Here is a 22,199-nt window from a genome sequence, read left to right as displayed (position 1 = left end):
GTGGGTCAAGGGAAAAGGTGGAAGTTACTGTTGGACATAAATCATATAATGTAATGGGAAATGGCAAGGACTGCAGCTCTTTCATAGTTCAGTGCAAAGTTTGTCATGCAGTAAACAGAAGTCTGTATAGACACACATCTATAACCTGACTACTGTTACCATTGTCATGTATAGTTTTACACACTGTAAAGCAAAAACTAAGTAAAGTAGGAGGAAAAAACCACATTTAGTCCACACATCATAATTCTTGAAAATTGCAAAGCTTTAGGCAATTGCAGACAGTTTTTCTCAAAAAACTGATGTGTTCCCCAAAGTTCAAACCCTTACAGCTATACTTGTTTGGTTTTAATAATTAGACACTATCACACAAACCAGAAAAAATTCTTGCTAAAATGCTAAAAGGACCAGTACAGTCAGCTGCATCACCAATAGCCACAGGAGAGAGAGGGGAGGAAGGCACACTGAAGTAAGCTGGCCTTAATGTTCCAGTGTTTCCTCAACATCGGGATGGTAGGAAAAGCCTCCTCCTTGTGATGGGCCCATGAAGGTTTGGAGCAGTAGAAACTCCTTGGATTCACAGTTCCAGCCCCTCTCTGCAATGAGGCCTCTGAACCGAGCTCAGAGCCTCTCCTCCAAGCACAAATTAAGTTTTTAAGGACTACATGTCCCAGCCAAGGGCTTAGGCAATGCCCGTAAATTCCTTGGTGTTACGCACAGCTGCTCACAGCAGAAAGCAAATCCCCTGCAAGCACTTTACCCGCTCAGTATCACAGGAGGAATCCGTCACTCGCTTTCAAGAGAGCGACTGTAGGGAAAGGAGATTTGCTCTTGAGTGCTTTGGGAAAATTTATGTGAAAGGGAAGCACAAGGACTAAAAGCGGAGACTTTGAAAGAGTGGGCAAGCACACCCATGCTGACAGCTAAATAGTAGAGATACTTGGAACTGTGAGCAAGGACACTCTGTTCAGGGGACAGCAACTTTGCAAATTAAGATAACTACATCAAAATGACATCTGGTTCCAAGCCCCATTTTTCATTCCAACAGGAACAATCCATAAAGCCTCATTTATGGCTGATGCAGGGAATACAAAATGAGTAATATCCATGCGAATAAAAAGAATGACCAAACACAGAACAATAACAATTAAATCAGAAGGAGCAGAATCATGGAGATCATGATGAAAGTCACAGCATTACTGAGATTGTTTTAGGATCTTATTAGCTAGTTTTTTGTCTTTTTAGACGACAGGGAGTTTGGGAGCTCTGGGAGTCCAGGTCAGCTAAGAACCCTGTTGAAAGAGTATAGAAATAGCAAACAAAAATAATACAGTAAGTAGTCACAGAGAAGTGACATTAAATATTTAAGTATAAACAATATTTATAAAGAAATGAGGCTGAAGCAGTTCCAACTCTGTCTTTGCAGACCATTCCAAAAATGCAGTCCCAACAGATGCTCTAATCTACTAAGTGCAGACACCTTCCAAATCGTAACATTATATTAACTCATCTACGCACAGAAATATTTTAAGTTCAATTACTTAGGATGCATAAGTTCAGGTAATACCTTGCACCATAAAGGTGTATTTAGAAAAAAGATTTTTCAAAACAAATTACAAGTGACCACATATGCAGGGAAATTAAGGCACTTAATTCTTCTTGAAGCCAGTGGGAACTTGGCAGAAGCCAAAGTGTACTATGGATCTAACCCTGAAGACCTGTTCTGCAAATACTTCTAGAAACAAGTAAATCTCTGCCAGTGGATAGTGTTACTCATCTTTGTAGGTGTCTTCAAGGCAGGGTTAATTCTAATGGTTTTTAAGACCAAAATTGCTTACCTAAGGTCAGTGGAAATTTCACCTTATCTACCAGCTGTGAGATTAATATTTTACTACTGAAGTCTATGAGAACTAGACCTTATTTTAAATTTAAATTAACATTGTCTCTCCACATATTCCTGCTTTTCTCTGAGCCCAGCAGTTAAATATAGTGACAAATTCACTCCCCCGGTTTAGGTATCTAAGAGTCTGAGTGAGATCAGGGCTATGCTGGTTTTCTAAGCTCCCTCTACTGTCAGCAGAGAAGAGAAGCACCTTTGAGTGCTATTCAGTACATGCTGAAGAAGGTGATGGTGAGAGGGGATTCTGCTCCTCTACTGTGGTGGGATCCCAGCTGGAGTGCTGCCTTCAGTGGGGCTCCCAGCTAGCAAGGACATGGGCATGCAGGAGTGAGGATAGAGCAGGGCCACAAAGACGATCGGAGGGCTGGAGCACCTCTTCTATGAGGGCAGGATGAGAGAGTTTGGGTTGTCCAGCCTGGAGAAGAGAAGGCTCTGAGGAGACCCTATTACTGCCTTCCAATTCCTAGAGGTGCCTTTCAAAAAAACATGAAGACATAGGACAAGAGGTAATGCCTTCAAACTGAAGGAAGGTGGGTTTAGATTAGATATTAGGAAGAAATTCCTTACTGTGAAGGTGGTGGAACTAGTGGAAGATGTCCCTGTCCATGGCAGAGGAGTTGAGATATCCTTTAAAGACCCTGCCCTCCCAAACCATTCTACAACTCTATGACAGTCGGTCTGCCAATGCTGCACTGGAGTCAGTCACTTCTGGCAGTGAGGCAGAAACATAACAGTCACACACCTCTGACCAGGCTTTTGGCAAGATACCATGTAAGATTTGCACAGCACTTTTAATTCTTGCTAAACGTTTGTGATATTTAATATCTTGATGACATTTACATTAGCAATTACAAAGGAAAATTATTAAGAAAAGGTTTTGTTTTCAAAGCAATATAATTAATTCTTGCTTTTCTATCTGTTTATTAATGAAATATTACTTATTATACTTGCTAAAAAAGCAGTTTAAAAATGAAACTTCTTTCTAGGGATGAAGGCAGATAATGTGGTCTTACAAAGGATTTTATGTCAAATTTTGGAAGAAGAGACCTTTATCAGTATTAATCTATCTATTTTAGGTTAATGAAAGGGAAAATCATTCTATTAAGGTCTTATTTCTGGAACTGCTTTTTGTTCTAATTTTAAAACACTACTTCTTATAGATCATTATTCTAAAATTATCTTTCTGAAAGTCCTGTTCTCAATATAACACTAAGATGTAAGAGGAATTGTTTAGGAGGAACAGTTCTAACTCACAAATTATTAATGGTGTATGCACAGTATTAGAAGATCCATATCCCTCTTCTCTGGGCATTTCATTCCATAGAGAGCAAGAAATTATGGTACCTAACAACATACTTTGGCAGTACTGGAGCCACACACCTAAGCAGTGTCTAACTGTAGACAGGTGAACTTCCTTCTTCACCTCACAGCCTCTACCTCCCCTTGGTTAACTCAGCCCTTCTCTATTTGCTACCCATTCTCCTCGGATTTAAAACTCAGGTATTTAATAAGTTGTTTAGTTTTTTTTTTGTTTTTTTTTTTTTACTCCAGGCTTTTACACACTTTGAGATATCACTGATCCCTTCTCCTGAGATCAGAAAGGGCCTGGGGGTTGAACTAGCAAGGGGCTGGCAGGGTTACTCCTCCCCAGAAGCCGCAGAGGCACCACAGGGCAAAGCAGGCGGAGCTCGAACCTTGTGCCCACTGCAGAAAAGCTTTTAAGCAGTCTGTTCCCAAGGCAAAAACAAGACTAAGGATTTTAGAAACAGGATCTTGTATGAGAGAACTGGCAGCAAGCCTGCAACAAAGGATGTTAGGGAGAAGTCTCCACACGTCCTTTAGCAGGGCTTTTTCTGCCATGGACACTGCTGAATTCCTGGCACACAGACACAGGAGCAGAGTGGCTCTTCCTTCCATCAAAGCAGTAAACTTCTAAAGGGTTGTTCAAATCTATCCCACGCCTACTGTCCAGTCACACAGACACCCACCTCTAATGGAGACCAGTGGGAGTCTAGCACAGGTTTTCACACAGTTCCCTGAGCTCAGCACAGTGCAGTGCAGCCTTGACCTCCTTCTACCCACTAACAGCCTCTCCTTTGGGGCACTTCAGAAATATAGTTTACCCCCCTGCCTTACAACACAATAGAACTAGATCAAAAACAAAGCAGCATCTCTTTTCCATGAAATGACACAGGACTAATGTCTTTTTTTCTTTTTTTTTTCAAGCAATCAGAGCTTCCCATTTACAGCTGATAATAATTTATTTGGATGTACCTAATATTCTAAAATGGGTTTTTTACTTACAACAATGCCTGGGTAGTAGCCTCCCACAGTAACATTTTCTGTTCGTGTGGTAGCTGCCAGACCTATGGTGAGTATGAAAACAGACACCACCAGCAGTGCCACTGTGAACCAAAGGGAAGTCTTCTTCCTTTTTGCAAACTGTCCTGTAGAGAGTGAGGGGAAAAAGGAAAAGACCTTTTCATTGCAATCATGGCAGAACAAATACAAAACGATGAAAGATTTTCTTTTGTTAATCTTTTCTGTAGATTACCCTCTGTTGTTCTCCCACTAAAGAAAATTGCTGCCAGACAACAGAAGGAATTAAAACCCCCAGAGTTAGCTAGAGTTAGCTTAATGCACACGCATTGGGTACAAGCATGAGATGAGTTTTTATTAAACTGAACTGTACGTCAGTGACGATAATTATGCTTTGTCTTCAGTAGCATTTTTAATTGTTGTTCATGTTGATGAGATCCTGCAGGACTCAAATGCTTACCTGTGTGAAGTGTCATTTTGACTCTATTTGGCCTGAATATAAAAATGAATATTTGAAACAAGATGAGCAGGTGGTCTGCATGCTATCATGAAAACGAATGTGCTCTTCATGTTTACTGGGGTAAGAAATCTGTATCCTTGAAGCAAAGCTGTAATAGAGTTTATCAGGTAATGATACATGAGACTTTTCTAGCAGAGGCTGCTCAGTGAAATCCTTTCATTCTCACTGGGATTTGGACCCAGATACTCCAAACTGAAAACCAGCATGCTCACCTCCAGCTTGCAGGCTGCTCCAAGGCACTTAACCTGGTTATCCAGTGGAAAATCTGAGCTGTAGCCAGAGGTTACTCACACCAGGGCCCCAGCCCATAGCACAGACTTATGTAAGACTAAAAAAGCCATTAATACATGACTCTAACAAAAGACACCTAAGTGAATGAAACTGTGGTCTCCATTTTTGGTGTTCTCACTTTGGAGTGTGCAGGATCACCCTGTAGCACTGGGCCACACGATGCCATGGTACCATACACTGCACCTGGGCAGGATGGAGCTTCTGAGAAAGCACATTCTGGCCACAGCAGGGCCAGTCTCTCTCCCTCTGTGGCCTCACAAAGCTGCCTGACTGCCCGGCCTCAGGAGAAGGCAGACACTGTGATGTTGCACTGAAGCCTGGAGGCAGCAGTCCTCAGCAGGAAGGAGGAGGTGAGAGGGAATGGCAGGCTTGCCTGGGCCAGGCTCTGGGGGCACTGCTGGAAGCAAAAGCAGAGGAAATGCAGGAAAGACAAAATGAAAGCAGAAGCCATTTGCAATGAGTCACTTGGGTTTCGTGGACATTTTTGAAGTCACGTAACTCAGTTACATGTTTATAGTTCAAAAGCCAGACCAGATCAGTGATGTTTGCAAACCAAGTCAAATAATTTCAATAAGTAAAAAAATTAATTTATAATAACAAGCTGTGTTTACTGACATTTCTCCAGTAGAACAACCAGTCAAATTGATTCCAGTCTTTTAGAATGAAATATAAGCTATTTTCCTAAAGACAAATACCATCTATTGATGGTATTAGCTTACACAAGTCTCTTTCACCTGAATGTACAAAGTCTTCCTGCTAAAGATAAAGAAATAATTCCTAAGACTTTCCAGACACCTCTCCTCCAGCCTGTGTCTCTGCTATCTTCCTCTGGCAATTCCCCGTTAATCCATGGAGGGTCACTGGGCACATGGAAGCAGACAGGTTTTTGTTAGCAACCGGTTTTTCACCAAGTGTGTGGAGTTGAAGACGGTTCTTTCAGTGAAGCTAGTTCACATGGCCAAGAGGGAAAACTAGATTTCAGATGTGCAGCTCCCCAAACCCGCTGTCATTCCTACAGACTAAAATCATTCATTCAATGTATCTTCCAGATTGTTAATAGTATCTGATGCCCTTGCCATACTTTATCATCTTTGAAAAGTCATGGAGATTAAAGAATCCCCAAAACTGAAGAAAGGTAAATGCTCCACCCATTTTTTAAAAGGCTGAAATGAAGATTCACGGAATTATAAACCAATCAACCTCACTTTGGTTCCTGGGATGCTGGGACCAAAAAGGTGGAGTAAGTCTTCCTTTAAGACATTTCTAGGCACTGAATGAAAAGGTGATTGGCAGCAGTCAGGATGGATTTACCAGAGCCAAGTTTAGTCTGACCAGCCCAGGTGCCGGCTATGGCAAAAAGACTGGACTTGAAGAGCATTGGATGTCTTTTGCCTTAATTCTAGCAAGGTTTTAAACATGATGCCAAAGCAAAGGCAGGAACAATGCATTGCAATGATGTAGGTAAGAGACTGCCAGGCTGCAAAGCAGCTCTGCTGGAAAGGACCTGGGGGCATTGGTAGATGATGAGCTGATCATGAACCAGACACGTGCCCTAGCAGCAGAATCCTGGGCTATACTAACAGGAGCATCATTAGTAGATCAGAGGAGCAACTACACCCATCTATTCAGCACTTTTTAGATGACACAATATTGCACTCAGTTTTGGGCCCTCAGTATAGAGAAATACATAAATTAACTGCAATGAATTCACCAGAGGACTGCAAGGAAGGTCAGGGGCTGGTTCTCTTTGTATGAGAAGAGGCCGAGGGAATGGGGCTTACTCAGCCTGGAGATGAGATGACTTTTGGCAGAACTAGTTGCAGTCTTCCAATTCCTTTGAGTTGTTTGTCAAGAGAACAGACTCAGGCTTTTCATAATGGTGCACAGCAGGAAAAAAAAGACCACAGACAAACTGAAGTACAAAAAAGTGATTCAGACTGGGACAGAAAAAGGACAGAAAAAAAATCAACATTAGGACAGTCAAACATTGAAATAGGTTGTCCAAATAACTTGTGTTCTCTCCAACTTTGGAGGTTTTCAAGATTTAAGCAGAAAAGGCGCTAAGCAACCTGGCCTGACCTCATAGTTAACCTAGCTTTGAGCAGGAGGTTGGAATTGCAACTGAGGTACCTTCCTACCTGAATTCTTCTACGGTTTTATGATAGTCAAGACAGCTGACTAAGAGTGGGTTGGGTATGTGTGCTCATATCCACTGATATGAAACTGCAGCTGCAATGTAGACATACTGTAAAGGGACACAGGAACACAAACCTTCCCAAAGCCAGTGGGGCACATGACCCTCAGCCAAGACTTCTTGAAACCACCAGAAAGTGCCTGAGGAGCCAAGCCTCCACAATTTCCTCAGAGTAGCACCTGTACTGGCAAAGCTTGATAAGATTGGATGGAAATAAACTATGGGTCCAACCCACCCTCCTGAGTTCTGATTATGAATAATGAAAGGCATGAGTTTGATCACCCTGAGTAGCCGGAAAATGTCTTAGGAAAAGTATGCTCTTATTTGTAATTGGAGTAAAACTGATGTGGATTTAGTGAGACAGAATAGAAAAAGATGTTATTATTTGTAGGGACATTTTCTGGTATGATCTACATTTTGACATTGAAATTTACACACATCAGAAGAAATTTATGAATGCCATACTCTTCAACTCTCATATTTATTGATCTTTTACCACCTGCATCTCAAAATAGAGGCAAATATCCAATTGTATCTCCCCTTTTTCATAGTCTAGGAAACTCTGATAAATAACCACGTCGCTAGCTATGAACTCCACCCTTAGGAGAGATGACTTATGTGCAGGAGCACAAAAAGGCCCTTTCTGGAGAAGAGGCTGGCACATGCAAGAACTCCTTCTCAAAGACTTCCACGTGCTTAGAGAAGATGGGTAGAAATCGGCCCAAATTGGTTTTTACCATGGCTGTTTGGTTTTCCTTAGTCACAACAATAAAAATCTTTGCTCTATCAAAGTATGTGTAATTGCATGCATATAAGCCACCAGCACACAGGGAGGCCTATGTAATATTTGCAAAGCAGCTTAATATCTTCAGAAGTTACTGCTCCAAAGGGTTCCCACAATTAAAAGGCTTCCTTTTGCAATTTCAGTCATGTTGGGTCCCAAGATTTTTCAAGCCTTTGTTTACTGCTGTTTGTAGGAGTTGCCATGCAGTTTATTTGGATCCTTTTTTAATGTACCTGCCAGCCAAAACCCAATGCCAGACTCAGAAGTCCTGTCTCCAGCTCAGGCAGCGTGCCTGGCCCAGCCTTCCTCCCTGACACTCTGTGGCAAGGCTTGGACTGAAGGCTGGCCATACACAAGAAAAGCAGTTAAATTAAGAGCAGAGGAAACATTGCAGTCAAGATTTGTAAGCCTGAATTTTCTTCCAACACTAATGTTCCTGGAATGCAGGAAACAGTTAATGGAGGCTATTCGCTTTCCAATTTTTTAGTACTGAAGTAACTCTCAGAATAATTTTGACATTTATTACCTTCAACTTCTTTAGCAATGATTTGGTATGACTATTATTAAGCTCCTAGTCTGGACCTTAATGCAATTTAATTATAACTTTAAATTCTTATATTAAATATATAAAAAAACCAAGCTTATAGGAAGAAACCTTCTCCTATCCTTATCAGCATTAGCTTGAGGCTGGGGTCAATAGAGGGTGTGAATATGTTATTAACATCTATTGGCAATATTCTTCAGCAGTTTTGGCCAGTGAAGTATTGACTGAGCCTTGGGCACTGAGTTTTTTGCAGTATTAACTGCAGCAATAGGCACTACAGATAAATTAGAGAGGTAACAGAACTTCCACATGACAGGCTTGTGCTTTGCCTGGTGCAGGCCTAAACGGTGCACAAAAAGTCACAGAACCACTCTCTGCTTTGCTCACTAAACATCTGTCAGGAAAAGTATCTGCTTGAGCCCTGCTTCCACATTGGAAGGTGAGAAAACGCCACCAGGACAAGGAAGAGAGACAGCAGACTGCTGCCTCCTTGGGACAGAGAAAGGCTCATCAGGGGGGAAATTGAGATCACCCTCCAGAGAGCAAAAAGAAAAAGTGCCTGCTGAAGACCACACTCTGCTGCACTCAGAAAAAACTTCTGTCTGTTCATCAGCTGCAGAAAACAAAATTGTATTACAATGCTCTGTTTGCAATGGGTGGGGGTTAAATTAAATTTGCAGGAAGACTATGGAAAAATAAATGGCTTTGTGGGGAGGGTATGTATGAGACTGCAAAGTGGTGGGTCTAATCATGAATAGTAGGGTCTGGATTTGAACAAAGTAAAGAGTGAGTTTAAAAGGGCAATGAATTAATTAATGATGAAACATGTCCGTGGCACAGAATGTGTCCAGGGGCTGAGGGAAAGAAAGAACAGAATGAAACAGCATCTCTCCGCCTTGGAAAACCTCCATACAATCTGCAACTGAACTAAAGAAAGTTTACATTTAGACCAAAGAAACTATACTTTGCTAACTTCACTACTTCTTTTAAAATCTATCTTTAGACATCATAAAGTTAAAAAGTGCGGTATAATTTTGGTGAGGAAAATGTCACTGTAGGACGTAGCAGTTAGCTGGGATTACAGCCACATTTGCTGAATATTAGCACCACATAATTCTGTATCTTCTTCTCTGATCTAGTTAAGGTGATCAAAATGGAAACACTTCTTTTAAATAATGCCCCAGCCTGATGTTTATTAGCATCTTACTATGAGAAAAAAGGGAAGGAAACTTTTGTAACAGGAAAAAAAATAGTGCATTTTTATTATGTAATGGATACTACTGAAAATTGTGACATGTTTTAGAGAGTGACATTAAGCACACAGAAAAAGATAATTTAAGTGGAAATTCACCACAGACAAACTTTAGCACCAAAGGTATGCACTGTTTTGCTGCTATTGAGAAAATTTTTAGGAGATTTTTTGAGCTAGATTATAAGTTTTTAATTACTGCAATGCTCACTTCAGTGTCATCTCTCTCTCAACTACAGTTTTGTGTATCTTAAAAACTGTTTCATGCCAGTGAAATTGAATTAATCCTACATTGCCTCCCAAAATTAAATGTGACGGATTGAGATGCTTAAAAGAGATGCTCACACCTGCTGCTGGTGATTACTTTCCCTTTTCTGATTAAATGCTTGACTTGTCCAGAGTGCTGAACTAATTAAACCAGATGCAACAGCATTCATTTCAAGGCACAAGACAGCAGCTTTTATCAGGCCCATCTCTTACCTTTATTATTAATTTGTTGAGTAAGCTTCTACAAGTGCATTATATATTCAAGACCATGGAAAACAGTTTACAATTCTACCAGAAAATATCCATACTGAACAAAATTAAAAAGCAACCCCAAAAGCCCTGATATACTATGTAGTGTGGCTATAGTGATACCATGCAGTATCACTATGACCTCATTATTTTGGCTGCAATTGTTTCACCAATAAATAATTTAATGAGCAGCTAATCACTAGTTTAAAGCTGTCATACAGATCCTTCTTTTTCCCATGACTACCTGAAAATGTTTTTAAGTTACAGCACATCTTCCACGGCCACATTTTCAACACCAATATAATTCTTCCAAGTTAAGACAAAAATTAAGATCTGGTACATTTTTCACCAGGATGTTGAGATCCTTGAGTGCATAGCAAAGTCTCTACTTGTCCTTTCAAACGTTACACAGAGTAATTCCCAGCAGTAAATTCTATATTTTCTAAACTTTAACAAATTCCACTGGAATAACGAAATACTCGACCTTTCTTTTGCCTTTGTATTTCAGGATGTACGCTGTAAACACAAGCCATTCAATTAGGAGAACCAGGAGGACGGAAACGAACCCAACACCTGTGGCCAGCCCGCCCCGCACATGCGGGCACCTCCGCCTGCTCCAGCGCAGCCACCGGCCAGCACGATGGCTCCTACATTAACTTCCCGTCCGCGGCCCGTACCAAGCTCTTCCTCCGAATGTTTAACTTCAGCACAGCTGGGATTCTCCCAGCGCAGCTGAAAGCTCTGAAGAAGAGCCGGTATTTTTAAACACCTCGGCGAGCGAGCGGATGAGCGGCAGCGCGCATCGCGCCGGTGATCTCGGGCTGAGCCCCCGCTGCGCTGCCGCTCTGTGGGGCACAGCCCGGGCATAGTCCCCGTCCTCCCCTTCCCTCCCGTCCCGTCCCGTCCCGTCCCGTCCCGTCCCGCCGACTGAAGCGCCAGGGCAGCGGCGCCGAGCCCGGGGCAGCCCGGCCGTCCAGCCCCGCCGCCGGCTGCCGCTCTCCCCCGCCGCATGCCCGGGGCGCACGCACCCGGCGGGGCAGGTGCCGGGCTCACCTGCGGGGTCCAGCACGGCCAGCGGGCCCGACACGGCGGGGGCGGGCGGCGGGGCCATCATCTCCCGGAGCGCCTCGCCCCGCTCCGCTCCGCGCCGCGGCCGGCGCTGCCCGGGGCGCGGCGGGTCCGCCCCGCGGGGCGCGGCGGGGCCGGGGCGGGGCGAGCGGCGCTGCCCCCGCCGCCCCCGCCGCGGGGGGACCCGGCCGCCCAACCGGACCTGGCCTCGCTCGCCGCAGCTCCCGGTGCCAGTCCTCGGGGGAAGCACGGACCAGGTCTCGTCTTGTGCAACCGTCAGCTGCTTCATTCATTGTATGTCCTACCCGTGTCTCAGCCTTGGCGTCACTTCTGGATTTCTTCTTGGCCAATTTGACACCTGGTGGAGATCAGAACTGTCCCAAACTTTTCCTTGCAGCTTTCTTCTTCACTTAAGATATATATATTTATATATATAAATCAGAAATAAAATGCAACGGCAATCGGAAATGCTAAGTAAATTACTAAAGCTGGCATCTCAGAGACAGAGGTTAAGGCAGGTGTAGGCAAGACAGGAAATGTCAATAGTCAAGAGATGCTGCAGGGCTATTCTTTTTCTTACATGGTGTCTATCAATTTCTCAGCCTCACTGTCTCAGTTTTTATTCCTTGTGCCGATTTCTGACTCTTGTCCTGCTGCTTCCCAGGAACTGCCAGCTGTGGCTTCTAGTGCTATTTACTGCAGGGTTGTGTGACTTCTGCCTGCAACAGAGTCTAGCAACAACTGAGAAGAAATAGCCAAAGGCACTGTGCTGATAGCAGAGAACATAATAGCTTTTTTTTTTTTTTTTTTTTTTTTTTTTTTTTTGTGGAAAATGTTTTTGATAGGCTGCCAAGTGCTTTACTTATGTTGTGTTCTCCCACTTCCAAAAAGCACAACTCTACTTAACATTCTTGTTTTTCTTCTGTTCCAACCTCTAAATGTATATGTATATATGTATTTAAGTTCTTCAGTCTTTGGCAGATTTCCCCAGGAATTGGTTAGATGGAAAGAGACAACTTTCTCAGGTACTACCCCTGTAGTGTATGAAGATAAGTAAGCCAGGAGCTAAGGCCAAACACAAATTCTTTTCTCTTTGCATCCTCTAACCTGAAGAGATAGAAAAAAGAAGAAAAAAATAGGGTAGAGGTAGTATTTGTACTATTAATTACTAGGTTTTAATAGAAATTAATGAAGTAATAGATTGAGAAAACAGAGATGGTGATGGTACAAATAAGAAATTTGTTTGAAAGTGGTAGTGGATAAGAGTGACACAAATTCCCCAAAATCTGGTAAAGACTCTCGGGTTTTGGGATGGCTATGAATAGAAATATTCACCAGCAGTAAATAACAGCAAAGTTGGGGAAGATTCAATTCCCTAGATAGATGCAAAACAAATACCATACACAGCATTTATTATCAGGTCAGATGCGCAATAAACCTTTTGTTTACCAGCAGTCACTGTTCAGACTCAACAGCCTAAAGGGAATCTGTTCTATAATTATTTTCAGTAAAATATAAGGATATTATATATCCTTTAAAAATAACTTGATTATCAAAAATAATCTTTGATTAATGACTAGCATTATTTACTGCAAATTTCTTGAGAACCAAGAATAGATCTACAAGAATATCCTACAGTCCTGGATATGAGAGGGAAAATATTAAGAAACTATGAAAAATGATTGATGGGGCTGCATGGACCTAGCATTTGAGCATGGAGTTACTTTAAATCCAAAATGGAAAATCCTGTATAGCACTTACATCCCATAAAAGAGGTTGGACTAGATCAAGAATAATTGTGGAGCTAGTGGATAAGTAGCTACCTGAAAATGAATGGACCTACAGGAAATAGAAGTACAGTTTCCTGGGTTGGAAACTGTGGGATCAGAGAAAAAAAATGGATAAAAATCTAGCTGAACCAGATGTTGCAAAGAAAAGGATAACAGATAGCAAAGAATTCTTCAACTACATAAATAGAAATTATTCAAAGAAGCGAGATATGTGGTGGCTTAATGCCAGGGATGAGATGAAGGCTGTTCCAAATATTGAATAAATATATTGCCTCAGTTTTCAATGAAAAGAAAAAATTAAGATGAGAGTATTTACAGAGAGCATACAGTAAGCAAGATAATGTAAAAGATGATATTAGCTTAAGTTAGGCTGGTTTTTGTGACACGTCCCGAAAAATTGCACCCCAAATGTTGAAAAAATTTATATCTATCTTGTCAAGTCCTGGGCAACACTTTTGATAAATCAGTGAAGTTGGGGTTGAAACACTGTTATTGGAGACTTTTGGAGAATAGGAAACCTGTCTTCTAAAAAGGCAGAGGGTGGGTAAGTAACAGCAACTCCATGCCCTGTTAATTTGACTGAGAAAATTCTTAGAGGTAAGTGAAAAATGTCTTCAGCTACATTATGGTTCATCAAAGCTAGATCATATCAGACTACCAAGATATTTGATAAGGTTATTTTCTCAGGAAAAAGCATTGCAGTGAAGCAAATCTGTCTGGATGTCTACACATGAATAGGGTCCTTTAGAGGAAAAGTCTTAACATGGAGAGGGCGGCTGCAAGTATGGGTCAACATCAGGTACGGAGTGTGTGTGTTTGTGGCATATTTGTCAAGATAATACTTGCAATCTCACCCAAAAAGTGGCTGGTCAGCACTAAGCCTGAAGGACTCCATCATGTCCTTGATTTCTTCTCCTGCTTTACTGTGGCACACTGCAGGTTTGAAGGATTTTTGCCTTTTTTCCTACAGGTCATCACTATGGTAGCGCATTCTTTGGAAATGAGATTGGTCACATGTGAGATTTCAATCCTGTGTATTCCTGAAGTATCTTCTTCTTTATTTTGAACATGATTAATCTGTTTGGTCTTTCTTTTCAGGTCATGTTTTCTAGGCTAACAGACATTCCCTTTGCTTCCCTCTAGCCTCTGTATCATCACACTTTTTGTGGGCCACATCTTTCTTTATGGGTTATGCAAAATGTCTGGGCAATATTCACAGAATCACCGGTTGGAAGGGACCACAGTGGATCACCTGGTCTGACCTCCCTGCTCAAGCAGGATCATTCTAGAACACATTGCACAGGATTGCATCCAAACAGTTCTTGAATATCTCCAGTGTGGATGACTACACAACCAAAACAATTATTTTTCAAAATAATTTTGAATTATAAGTCTGTCTAACAGCATAATTCCTCTAAAATACGCAACAGTTTCTCCCAACTTTATATCCTCTGCAAATTTAATGTACTTTATATCCAAGGCCATCAGTGACCATACTGAACAATACCAGTCAGCACGTCTGCACTTTCTGTCTTCCAGGACCATTGATAGGTACGACTCTCCAGCTACTTATTTCATCTCTTCTGTACTATTGTAATTTACACTGTTTCTCTGTAAAGGGTCTGGCACAGGCTCAGGAATCAGTCACACAGACTACCAGTGTGAAGCAGATTAAATGGCCCCAATGCACTTAACTCTTCACCACAGTACTTGGACTACTACTGTATTCCTCAAAAAGTCTGGGGACTGTCTCCTTCTCTCATTATTTGAATGCCCAGCAGAAAGATAAGCCAGTCATTGCTGAGAAAAATTCAGGATATTTAATAAGATCGCTTGCCCAGTTACACAGGGTCATGACAGCAAGGCAAGTAAATTTCTTTGGTTCATAGTATATAAATAGTATTTATTGGCATGGTTACTGGTACAGTCCCTTGAGAAGTACATTGCATTAGCTCAGCTGAGCAGTAGTATAACGGAATCATGCATGAAGTGAAAGGAACAACAGAAGTAGCCCTGAGGTTGAGATAAATGGCCACTGAATATTTGACTAAAATATGGCTATTAAAAAACAATTTCTGGGCAATTCTCCTCAAAAGTTCTGCTTCCTGGTGCCAGTCAGTATCCAGGGTATGTTTTATTAGCACAAGATTGAAAAGATTCTGCCTGACTTCTTTAAAAGGGACTTGAAAAGGTAAAGCTATTTACAGCATTGTTCAGAGGCATCGGAAATAGGTGAATTACACATTCATTCGTGGTATATGCTTGTCAAAAGCAGGTTTAAATTCTTTAATTTGCCTTCAGCACACTTTTCACCTACTAATTTTTGCAATCAGTTTTTGAATTCTATAAAATTTTAGCATTCACAGCATGTTGTGACAAGGAACTCCATGTGTGCTGCATGAAGACATGGGCTACCCCAATGGGAGCAAGAGGCAAACTGAAAAGAGCAAGATAGAAGTCAAGTTAAATGTCAGGTATATTTAAAGTCATCAGAGAATATACCTGAGGACATGGCCCTTACAAAAACACCCCAGTAAAACAACAAGCAAACAATTGCTACATGATACCAAAAGACATTGTGTTATTTCTATGTTAATAAAGCTAGATAATGAAAAGTGTGGATAATGTACTGGAGACCATTCTTGTGCTGTAGCTCACACCCATATCAAGACAACAGATCTCTGGGAACTGAAGTAAAGAAAAAGTTTTCAGAGAAGTACCTGTTTTTGAAATATTGTCATACTGATAGAGCCTAAGTTTGTATAAACTGCATATGTACTTCTGCAACATGATTAATAAAGGTGTGTTTGAAAGATATCAACAATAGCCCATCAGAAGCATGACTGAAGAAAAAAAAACAATGTAGAAATGTCTACACAGAGGTATTTATACAGTCCAAACAGGAACACATCATCAGTTTTTGGAATGCATGAGGAAACTCCTCTGGAAAATGCCTCTTAAATTTCAAAACTATGCCATCACCAAAAGAAAAAATCACTCTGCAATGCAGATGTAGTAATAAAATTTTTATAACAGACATAATTTCCATTACACTTCTAGATATTTAACATAAAGTTTGATTAATTATTTTTCCTAGCTGAAAGCATCTTTAAAATTTCCTTTGATAGCACAGTGAATTATACTCTCCCTTCAAATTAAGTTTTTTGAAGCCCAGAAGTAAGTGAGACATCCTGTACATTTTCTCATGTCAGTTGGTGCCTTATTTAGTCAGATGCCCTGCATCCATGTCTGCTGTAGTGACACCAAGTCAAGGACAATGTGTAGTACAGTCTCAGTGAAGGAAAAGAGCTCCTCATGCCTCACTTCTCCCATCCAGGCAAGGTTGTTTCCTCCATATATTCTGAGCAGCTTTACTTGGTTGAGTTTTAAGTCTCACTTATGAAGTTCTCCTTTCCCTTGGCAGGCAGTTTTACAAGTTTAATGGAAAATGAGGAGAGTCAAGAGCCAAGTTCCACATTGACAACCCCTCAAGAGCTGTAATGTACCGCAACATTTGTCAAACTGATACCCTAATGGTTTTACTGATGTACTCCTTTAACTCCAAGAACTCACCGTACTCTTCATAAACTCTGGACAATGAAATATGGAATTAGAGCCACATTCTGACATGCACTGCAGTTTCCTCTGAATCAAAAATGTCTTAGTAAGGAGAGCAGTGAAGTCTGTAGAACATGGTAGGGTGGCTCAGCTGGGAAGAAGAGAGAGGCAGAGGGTGAGCAGCCTCTGCTTGTGGGTCAGCCTTGGAAGCTTGTTCTAGAAGAAAATCTACCAGCCATGAAGTGGTATCCCAGTGATGTCAAGTGACACTCTTTCTCCCTCTCAGAGGGTCCTTAGGAACCACCCACTTATTTAGAGGGGAATAAGATGTCAGGCTCTTACTGCAGTCCAGTGTTTCAGCATTTTCACAGCACTCACATCCATTGAAAAGATCACAACTACAGCATTTCTTTCACATATGAGAGAAGCAGCTTGCCAATTCTTAAAATTGTGCTTGTGTTTAGGAATAAATAAAGATGTGAAGGTGTAATAGAAAAAAGACCATAAAACCTGATTTGGAGGTTGGGTCCTCCTGAAAGACATTGTGTGATGCTGGGGGGATGAGGGTTCCTGGTCACTTTACAGAATAAGGCAGTGAATGAGATGAACCACTGGAATTTAGCTGGAGACAGTAAAGGACATGCAAACAGCAGGTGGGTTCTGAGTGTCAGATCCAAGGCTGTTCAGCTAGAACAGTGACTTACAGTGGCCACTGCTTTAGCTCAGCTGCACCTTCAGCCCTGTGAGAGCCACCTCTACACCATCCCACTTGTGACTATATCCATGCTGGCTCAAAACCACCTGAGGAAGTTGGCCTTTACATTTAAAAGGGAGGATGATCCTCCATTTCCTGTTGATACTTCTGTGGGAAAGAAATTCTTCCATTAAATGTTAAAATGTCAGCACTCTGTCTTCCCAATGCCTAGCTTCGTTCATTATGGCAGCACAAAGGAAGGGCTACAGCCTAGTTTATTTCTTCTGCTTGATTTGAAAGTACCAGAATTAATGGTGCATATGGTGACATGGGCTGCTTGTGGAGATAAAGAGGAGATGTAGGGTTGAAATTAAAAAAGGTGACAGGCTTTAAAATACATTCTCTACTGTCAGGGCTAAGACATTTTCAGCAGCAGTTCAGAGTCTTACATGTACTTTATTTTTTAAAATGCTATGTTTTATATAAAGAAAAAAGAGTTAAAAGTAACTGGTGGAAAATGATTTGCTGCCAGGGAGATTTAACTGTCCAGGAGGTGGACTATGGCTTGCTGCCATGGATGTTTAGACATACAAGAAGATGACGAAAGATGTAGAGCCATTGCAGACCAAAGTGTTTCACAAAGGAGAAAAGCATAGCAGAAAACTTTATTTGGAGATTTTTAATAGTGTTCTCCTTCCTTGGCCCTTCCCCATCCTTTTTTTTTTACAACTCTGAGGCCCTCATATTCAGAGTGGTTAAGTGGAACATGTTACATGTCTTCCTCTATTTCCTTTTGACCTCATTGTCCAAAGTATTCTGTGACATTATCATATTTTTTATGCTTATAATAGATATAAACTCAGTCTAGGAAGCACTTATAACTTCTATGTTTCTTCTGCCCCTAATTTTTTTATTTCCTTTGGGTGTCAGTGACAGACACTTCTCCTAACCATAGACCTGTCACTTAAGCAGCAGAGTCCCTCTGCCTTGTGTGGTTAGACCACAAAAACAGTATTTTCAACAGGACAGCACACACAGGAAAACCAAGAGAAACCTCTCTAAGCTGAGAAGATCTAAGCCATGAATAAATGTTGAGACTGGATTAAAATGACAAAGAGTTAGACTGGTATTTGCAAGGCTTGCATCCTCAGTAATAAGATCCCTTTCCTGTCCATGCACCCCCACAGATGGAGCCCTCAAGTCACCAGATGTATTTTGTGCAGAGGTGTAGAGGGTGTTCCTGAAGGTGCAGGACAAAATCAAAGCTCTTCAGTCTTGCTTGGCCTCCTGTGGTCAAGCATTCTCTGAACAGAGAGAGACATGATTCTTTTTCCCAGAATTTTTCCTGGGAAGTTGTGAGATGCAGTGAGAAAGCTCAGAGAAAGAAGAAAACAATTCTTATCTCTATTTGCTCTGCCTGTTGTTTGTCACGTGTGGAATGTGTTATGGGGATTGTTTACCGAAGAGTGATTTGTTAATTGGACGCTGGTGATGGTTGTTTGGATTGATTGGCCAATTGGGTCAAAGCTATATCGTGACTGTCTGGAGACAGTCACGGGTTTTTCTTTAGTATCTCTTTGGTATGATACAGTTATAGTATAGTATAGTATCAATGTAATATAATGTAGCTTAATAAAAACAATTTATTCAGCCTTCTGCAACATAGAGTCAAAGCACATTATTCCCCCTTCAAGGGACACTGCTTCCATAGGCCCCCGTGGAGAACTTTCTGCTACCCTGGAATAAAGCTCTGCACAGGGGAGTGGGAGGGTCAGCTCAAAATGTGACAAAATGCTGTGGCATAGGAAAAATTGTGGACTCTCCACGTGCAGCCACTGAAGAGAGCTCTGTGTTAGTTAGCTGCTCTATTCCTCCTTAGCAAACAAACTACAGCACTGGGTAGAAAACGATATATTCTTTGCCTATGGATATATGAAAGCAGATACATAAGAGGAATAGAATGAGAGCGGGAATTCAGTCTCCCTATCATGTTTTTTCAGTGTCAATGAAAAAAATGTCACTGAAATATGGGTGGGGAAAAAGTAGAGTGAGAGGCGAAGCTGTGTGGGCTGGATACACTGAAACACCTGTGAACATAAATGTGCAAATAGAGCCCAGATTCATGCTTGATTTCATAGACTTCTAAATGAAAAAATAGATTGTATTTGGAGATGAGGTGACTGTTTGTAGTAAAGATATACCATGATAGATGGGACATTCCTTTTGCCTCACAGATCATGTATGGTGGTTTACATCTGATATCACATTAACTTGGTCCACTCACATGGCAGTTCCTTCAAACAAGTGGGGACTTGAGGTGGTAAGTAGCCATTATGGGTTTGCTTCCAGGGTCCCTTACAGGTCCTTCCCAGATTTTGATCAAGATATAACTCCCAGGCCGATTCCCTTAGACACAGATTTCTGGCCCTTTTTCCTGAGGATCTAAAAGACCATGATTGTTTATCTGCGAATTGAGATTTTGTGTGTGTTAATAAGGAAAATAAAGCTGCAATAAACCTATTTTTTATAAGTCATCTTCAAACATATTTTCTTTTTTTCCTAGTGGATTTGTTGTGCAAATAATGCAAGGAACTTTTAGAAAATGATGCCGGCCACTTTCAGAAGAATACAACACTGTATATTTATTTATGCTAACATTCACACATCTTTCCCTGTCCAAGAGCAACATGGGTATAATACAGTTTTCATAAATAACTGTTATGCCATGACAGCAGTATGTCTCTATTATTATGTTTTGCTGTATCTTCCCATCTTCTGTGAAAGTGAGTTGATGAAACAGAGAATATCTCTTATCACACAGTTCTGTAACATCTTGATTTCCTATATATATTTTTCAGGTCACATTTGAAAATGTAATTTTAAAAAATTATTTTTGTTATCAATGAAGCCATTGAAATAGATACTGAAAACTCCTGATACAGCAACCTAGTAGACGTCTGCTTAATGTCCTGCCCTAAAATTCATCCCTTTGACTTCCATGGACACCCCCCCACCAACTCTATTGTACTGTGAGGAAAGCAGATCCCTCAAACTAAGTGGCAAATTCTTCTGATTTCAAGTGGCCAGTCAGCTTCAGAGGGTGTGTAAAGTTTATAAATGCCCCTTGAAAGTTTATAAATGCTCAGTGCAGAATTGAGTCCTCTTATTTTATAAGCTTTTTATTTTCACTATCTATACAGAAAGGACTATCTAAAGTGAAGTAATAAAGTTTTATTAGCATGACTGGGCAAATGCCTGAGCTATTGGTCTGTAGCAAAGGCCTGGAGGCATCCAGATAGGTCATCCAGAACATGAACCATCTCCCAGCAGTATCTAAAGGGTATGGTATATATAGCAGATGGTGGTAGGAAAAGGCACTTTGCAAAGATACTTAAACTATGCCAAGGGCAGTTTTCACTGCTTACTACAGAGCCCTCTGCCTTGCTACCGAGGTACCAGAACGCAAAAGAGTCTGGAAGCTAACCAGCAAGTTCCTGACTTCCCTGACAGTTATTTATAACTGCTTTTCCATGAGTACTAGTACCTTGGTGTTAGGAGCTGTGCCATCTGTCAGAAGGGAATTTCCATTTTCATTTGCACAGAGCCTTCAATCCCGGCTTTGTAGCATGTTGTGATTCCAAGGAAAGGACACTATATTGCCTTGCTGCCTGAGTCGCTGGCAGGGATGGGGAAGGCTGTGAGGACAGGCAGAAGAGCATTGTGGAGATGGAGTCAGTGAAAATCTGTATTTGGAAAAGGAACATTTGCTGAGATGTCCTGATTATGGGAGGGCTTTTCTTGTTCATCCTGTATGGCAGCAGCAGTTTGGAAGTGTCAGAAGTTTACAGTGTCCACACTAGACCATGAGGATACTGATAAGTGGGGGAGGCTGCAGAAGAGGCTTCAAAAATGCCTAGTGAATGAAATGTAATTTCACACAGCTAGAACTGTCACACTGCCATAAATCCCTTTTATGGGCATATCTATTTCTATTTCAATATGTATACAGGCATGCTTTCATGTCCCATTAAAATGTGCTGTTGGATTCATAAAAACATGAGCCATACCATAAGTCCTTAGCTGGCCTTAGAGCAAATAAAATTTCTTTTAACTGTAAAACTTTAAATTTACTTTGACTTTTTCTTCATTAATTGATCCTAACTTCTACACATATATTTGCAACTATAATTAATCCTAAGGATACAAATTACTATGAGAAATAACCTGATGGCTCCCAAACCCAAGGTTTCAGCCTGCATTGCACAAACATACCTGCTCTTGCCCCTGTGCCTCTGCACCTTGCCCAGGAAAATAAAAATTTGAAGTGTAGCTCAAATAACAATTGGACATACCCCATATGTTATTCTTTGCTCATCAATCTACATGTTTATTCAGAGAATAGCCATTTCTTGAGCAGCTGGGCAAATCAAAACCTCACCCACACAAAAGTTATGAACAAGTAAGAGAAGATGCACATTGAGCAGTAAAGAAGAAGAACCCAGCCGATCTTGAAACTGGAACCTTGCAGCGATCCTGAATTAGAATCACAGAATCATTTAGGTTGGAAAAGACCACTAAGATCATTGAGTTCAACTGAATTGCCTCAATCTTTGCAAAAATGAGCTCTGATTTTGGGTAAGGATGCAGTTTTTTGGTTCTCCGCATCTGTTGGGCTGCACAGGACAGAAAGGGGACTAAACCTAGTTTAAAATAGCTGCTTTCTGTATTTGAATAGCCAGATCTCAAACATGCTATGTTTGGCCTTCATTTCAAAT

General features: G+C 41.2%; 1 protein-coding gene across 2 annotated transcripts in view; it reads right to left on the bottom strand.

Moving 5' to 3' along the window:
- The window catches only part of TMEM255B (transmembrane protein 255B), a 66,510-nt gene extending 55,020 nt beyond the window's left edge, over positions 1 to 11,490 (bottom strand). For both annotated transcript variants that reach the window (XM_068180232.1, XM_068180233.1), the window contains exons 1-2: positions 11,368 to 11,490; positions 4,202 to 4,344 (exon numbers count right to left, since the gene is read on the bottom strand). In XM_068180232.1, the coding sequence (XP_068036333.1) occupies positions 4,202 to 4,344; positions 11,368 to 11,428 (204 nt within the window). In that variant the 5' untranslated portion in view covers positions 11,429 to 11,490. The remainder of the gene's footprint in view (positions 1 to 4,201; positions 4,345 to 11,367) is intronic.
- Positions 11,491 to 22,199: the final 10,709 nt, after the last annotated feature.

This window comes from Anomalospiza imberbis, chromosome 2 (genome assembly GCF_031753505.1).
Source record: "Anomalospiza imberbis isolate Cuckoo-Finch-1a 21T00152 chromosome 2, ASM3175350v1, whole genome shotgun sequence".
In the NCBI taxonomy this organism is placed as follows: Eukaryota; Metazoa; Chordata; class Aves; order Passeriformes; family Viduidae; genus Anomalospiza; species Anomalospiza imberbis.
Note: the sequence above shows the minus strand (reverse complement) of the source record. Positions and strands in the feature narration are given on the sequence as shown.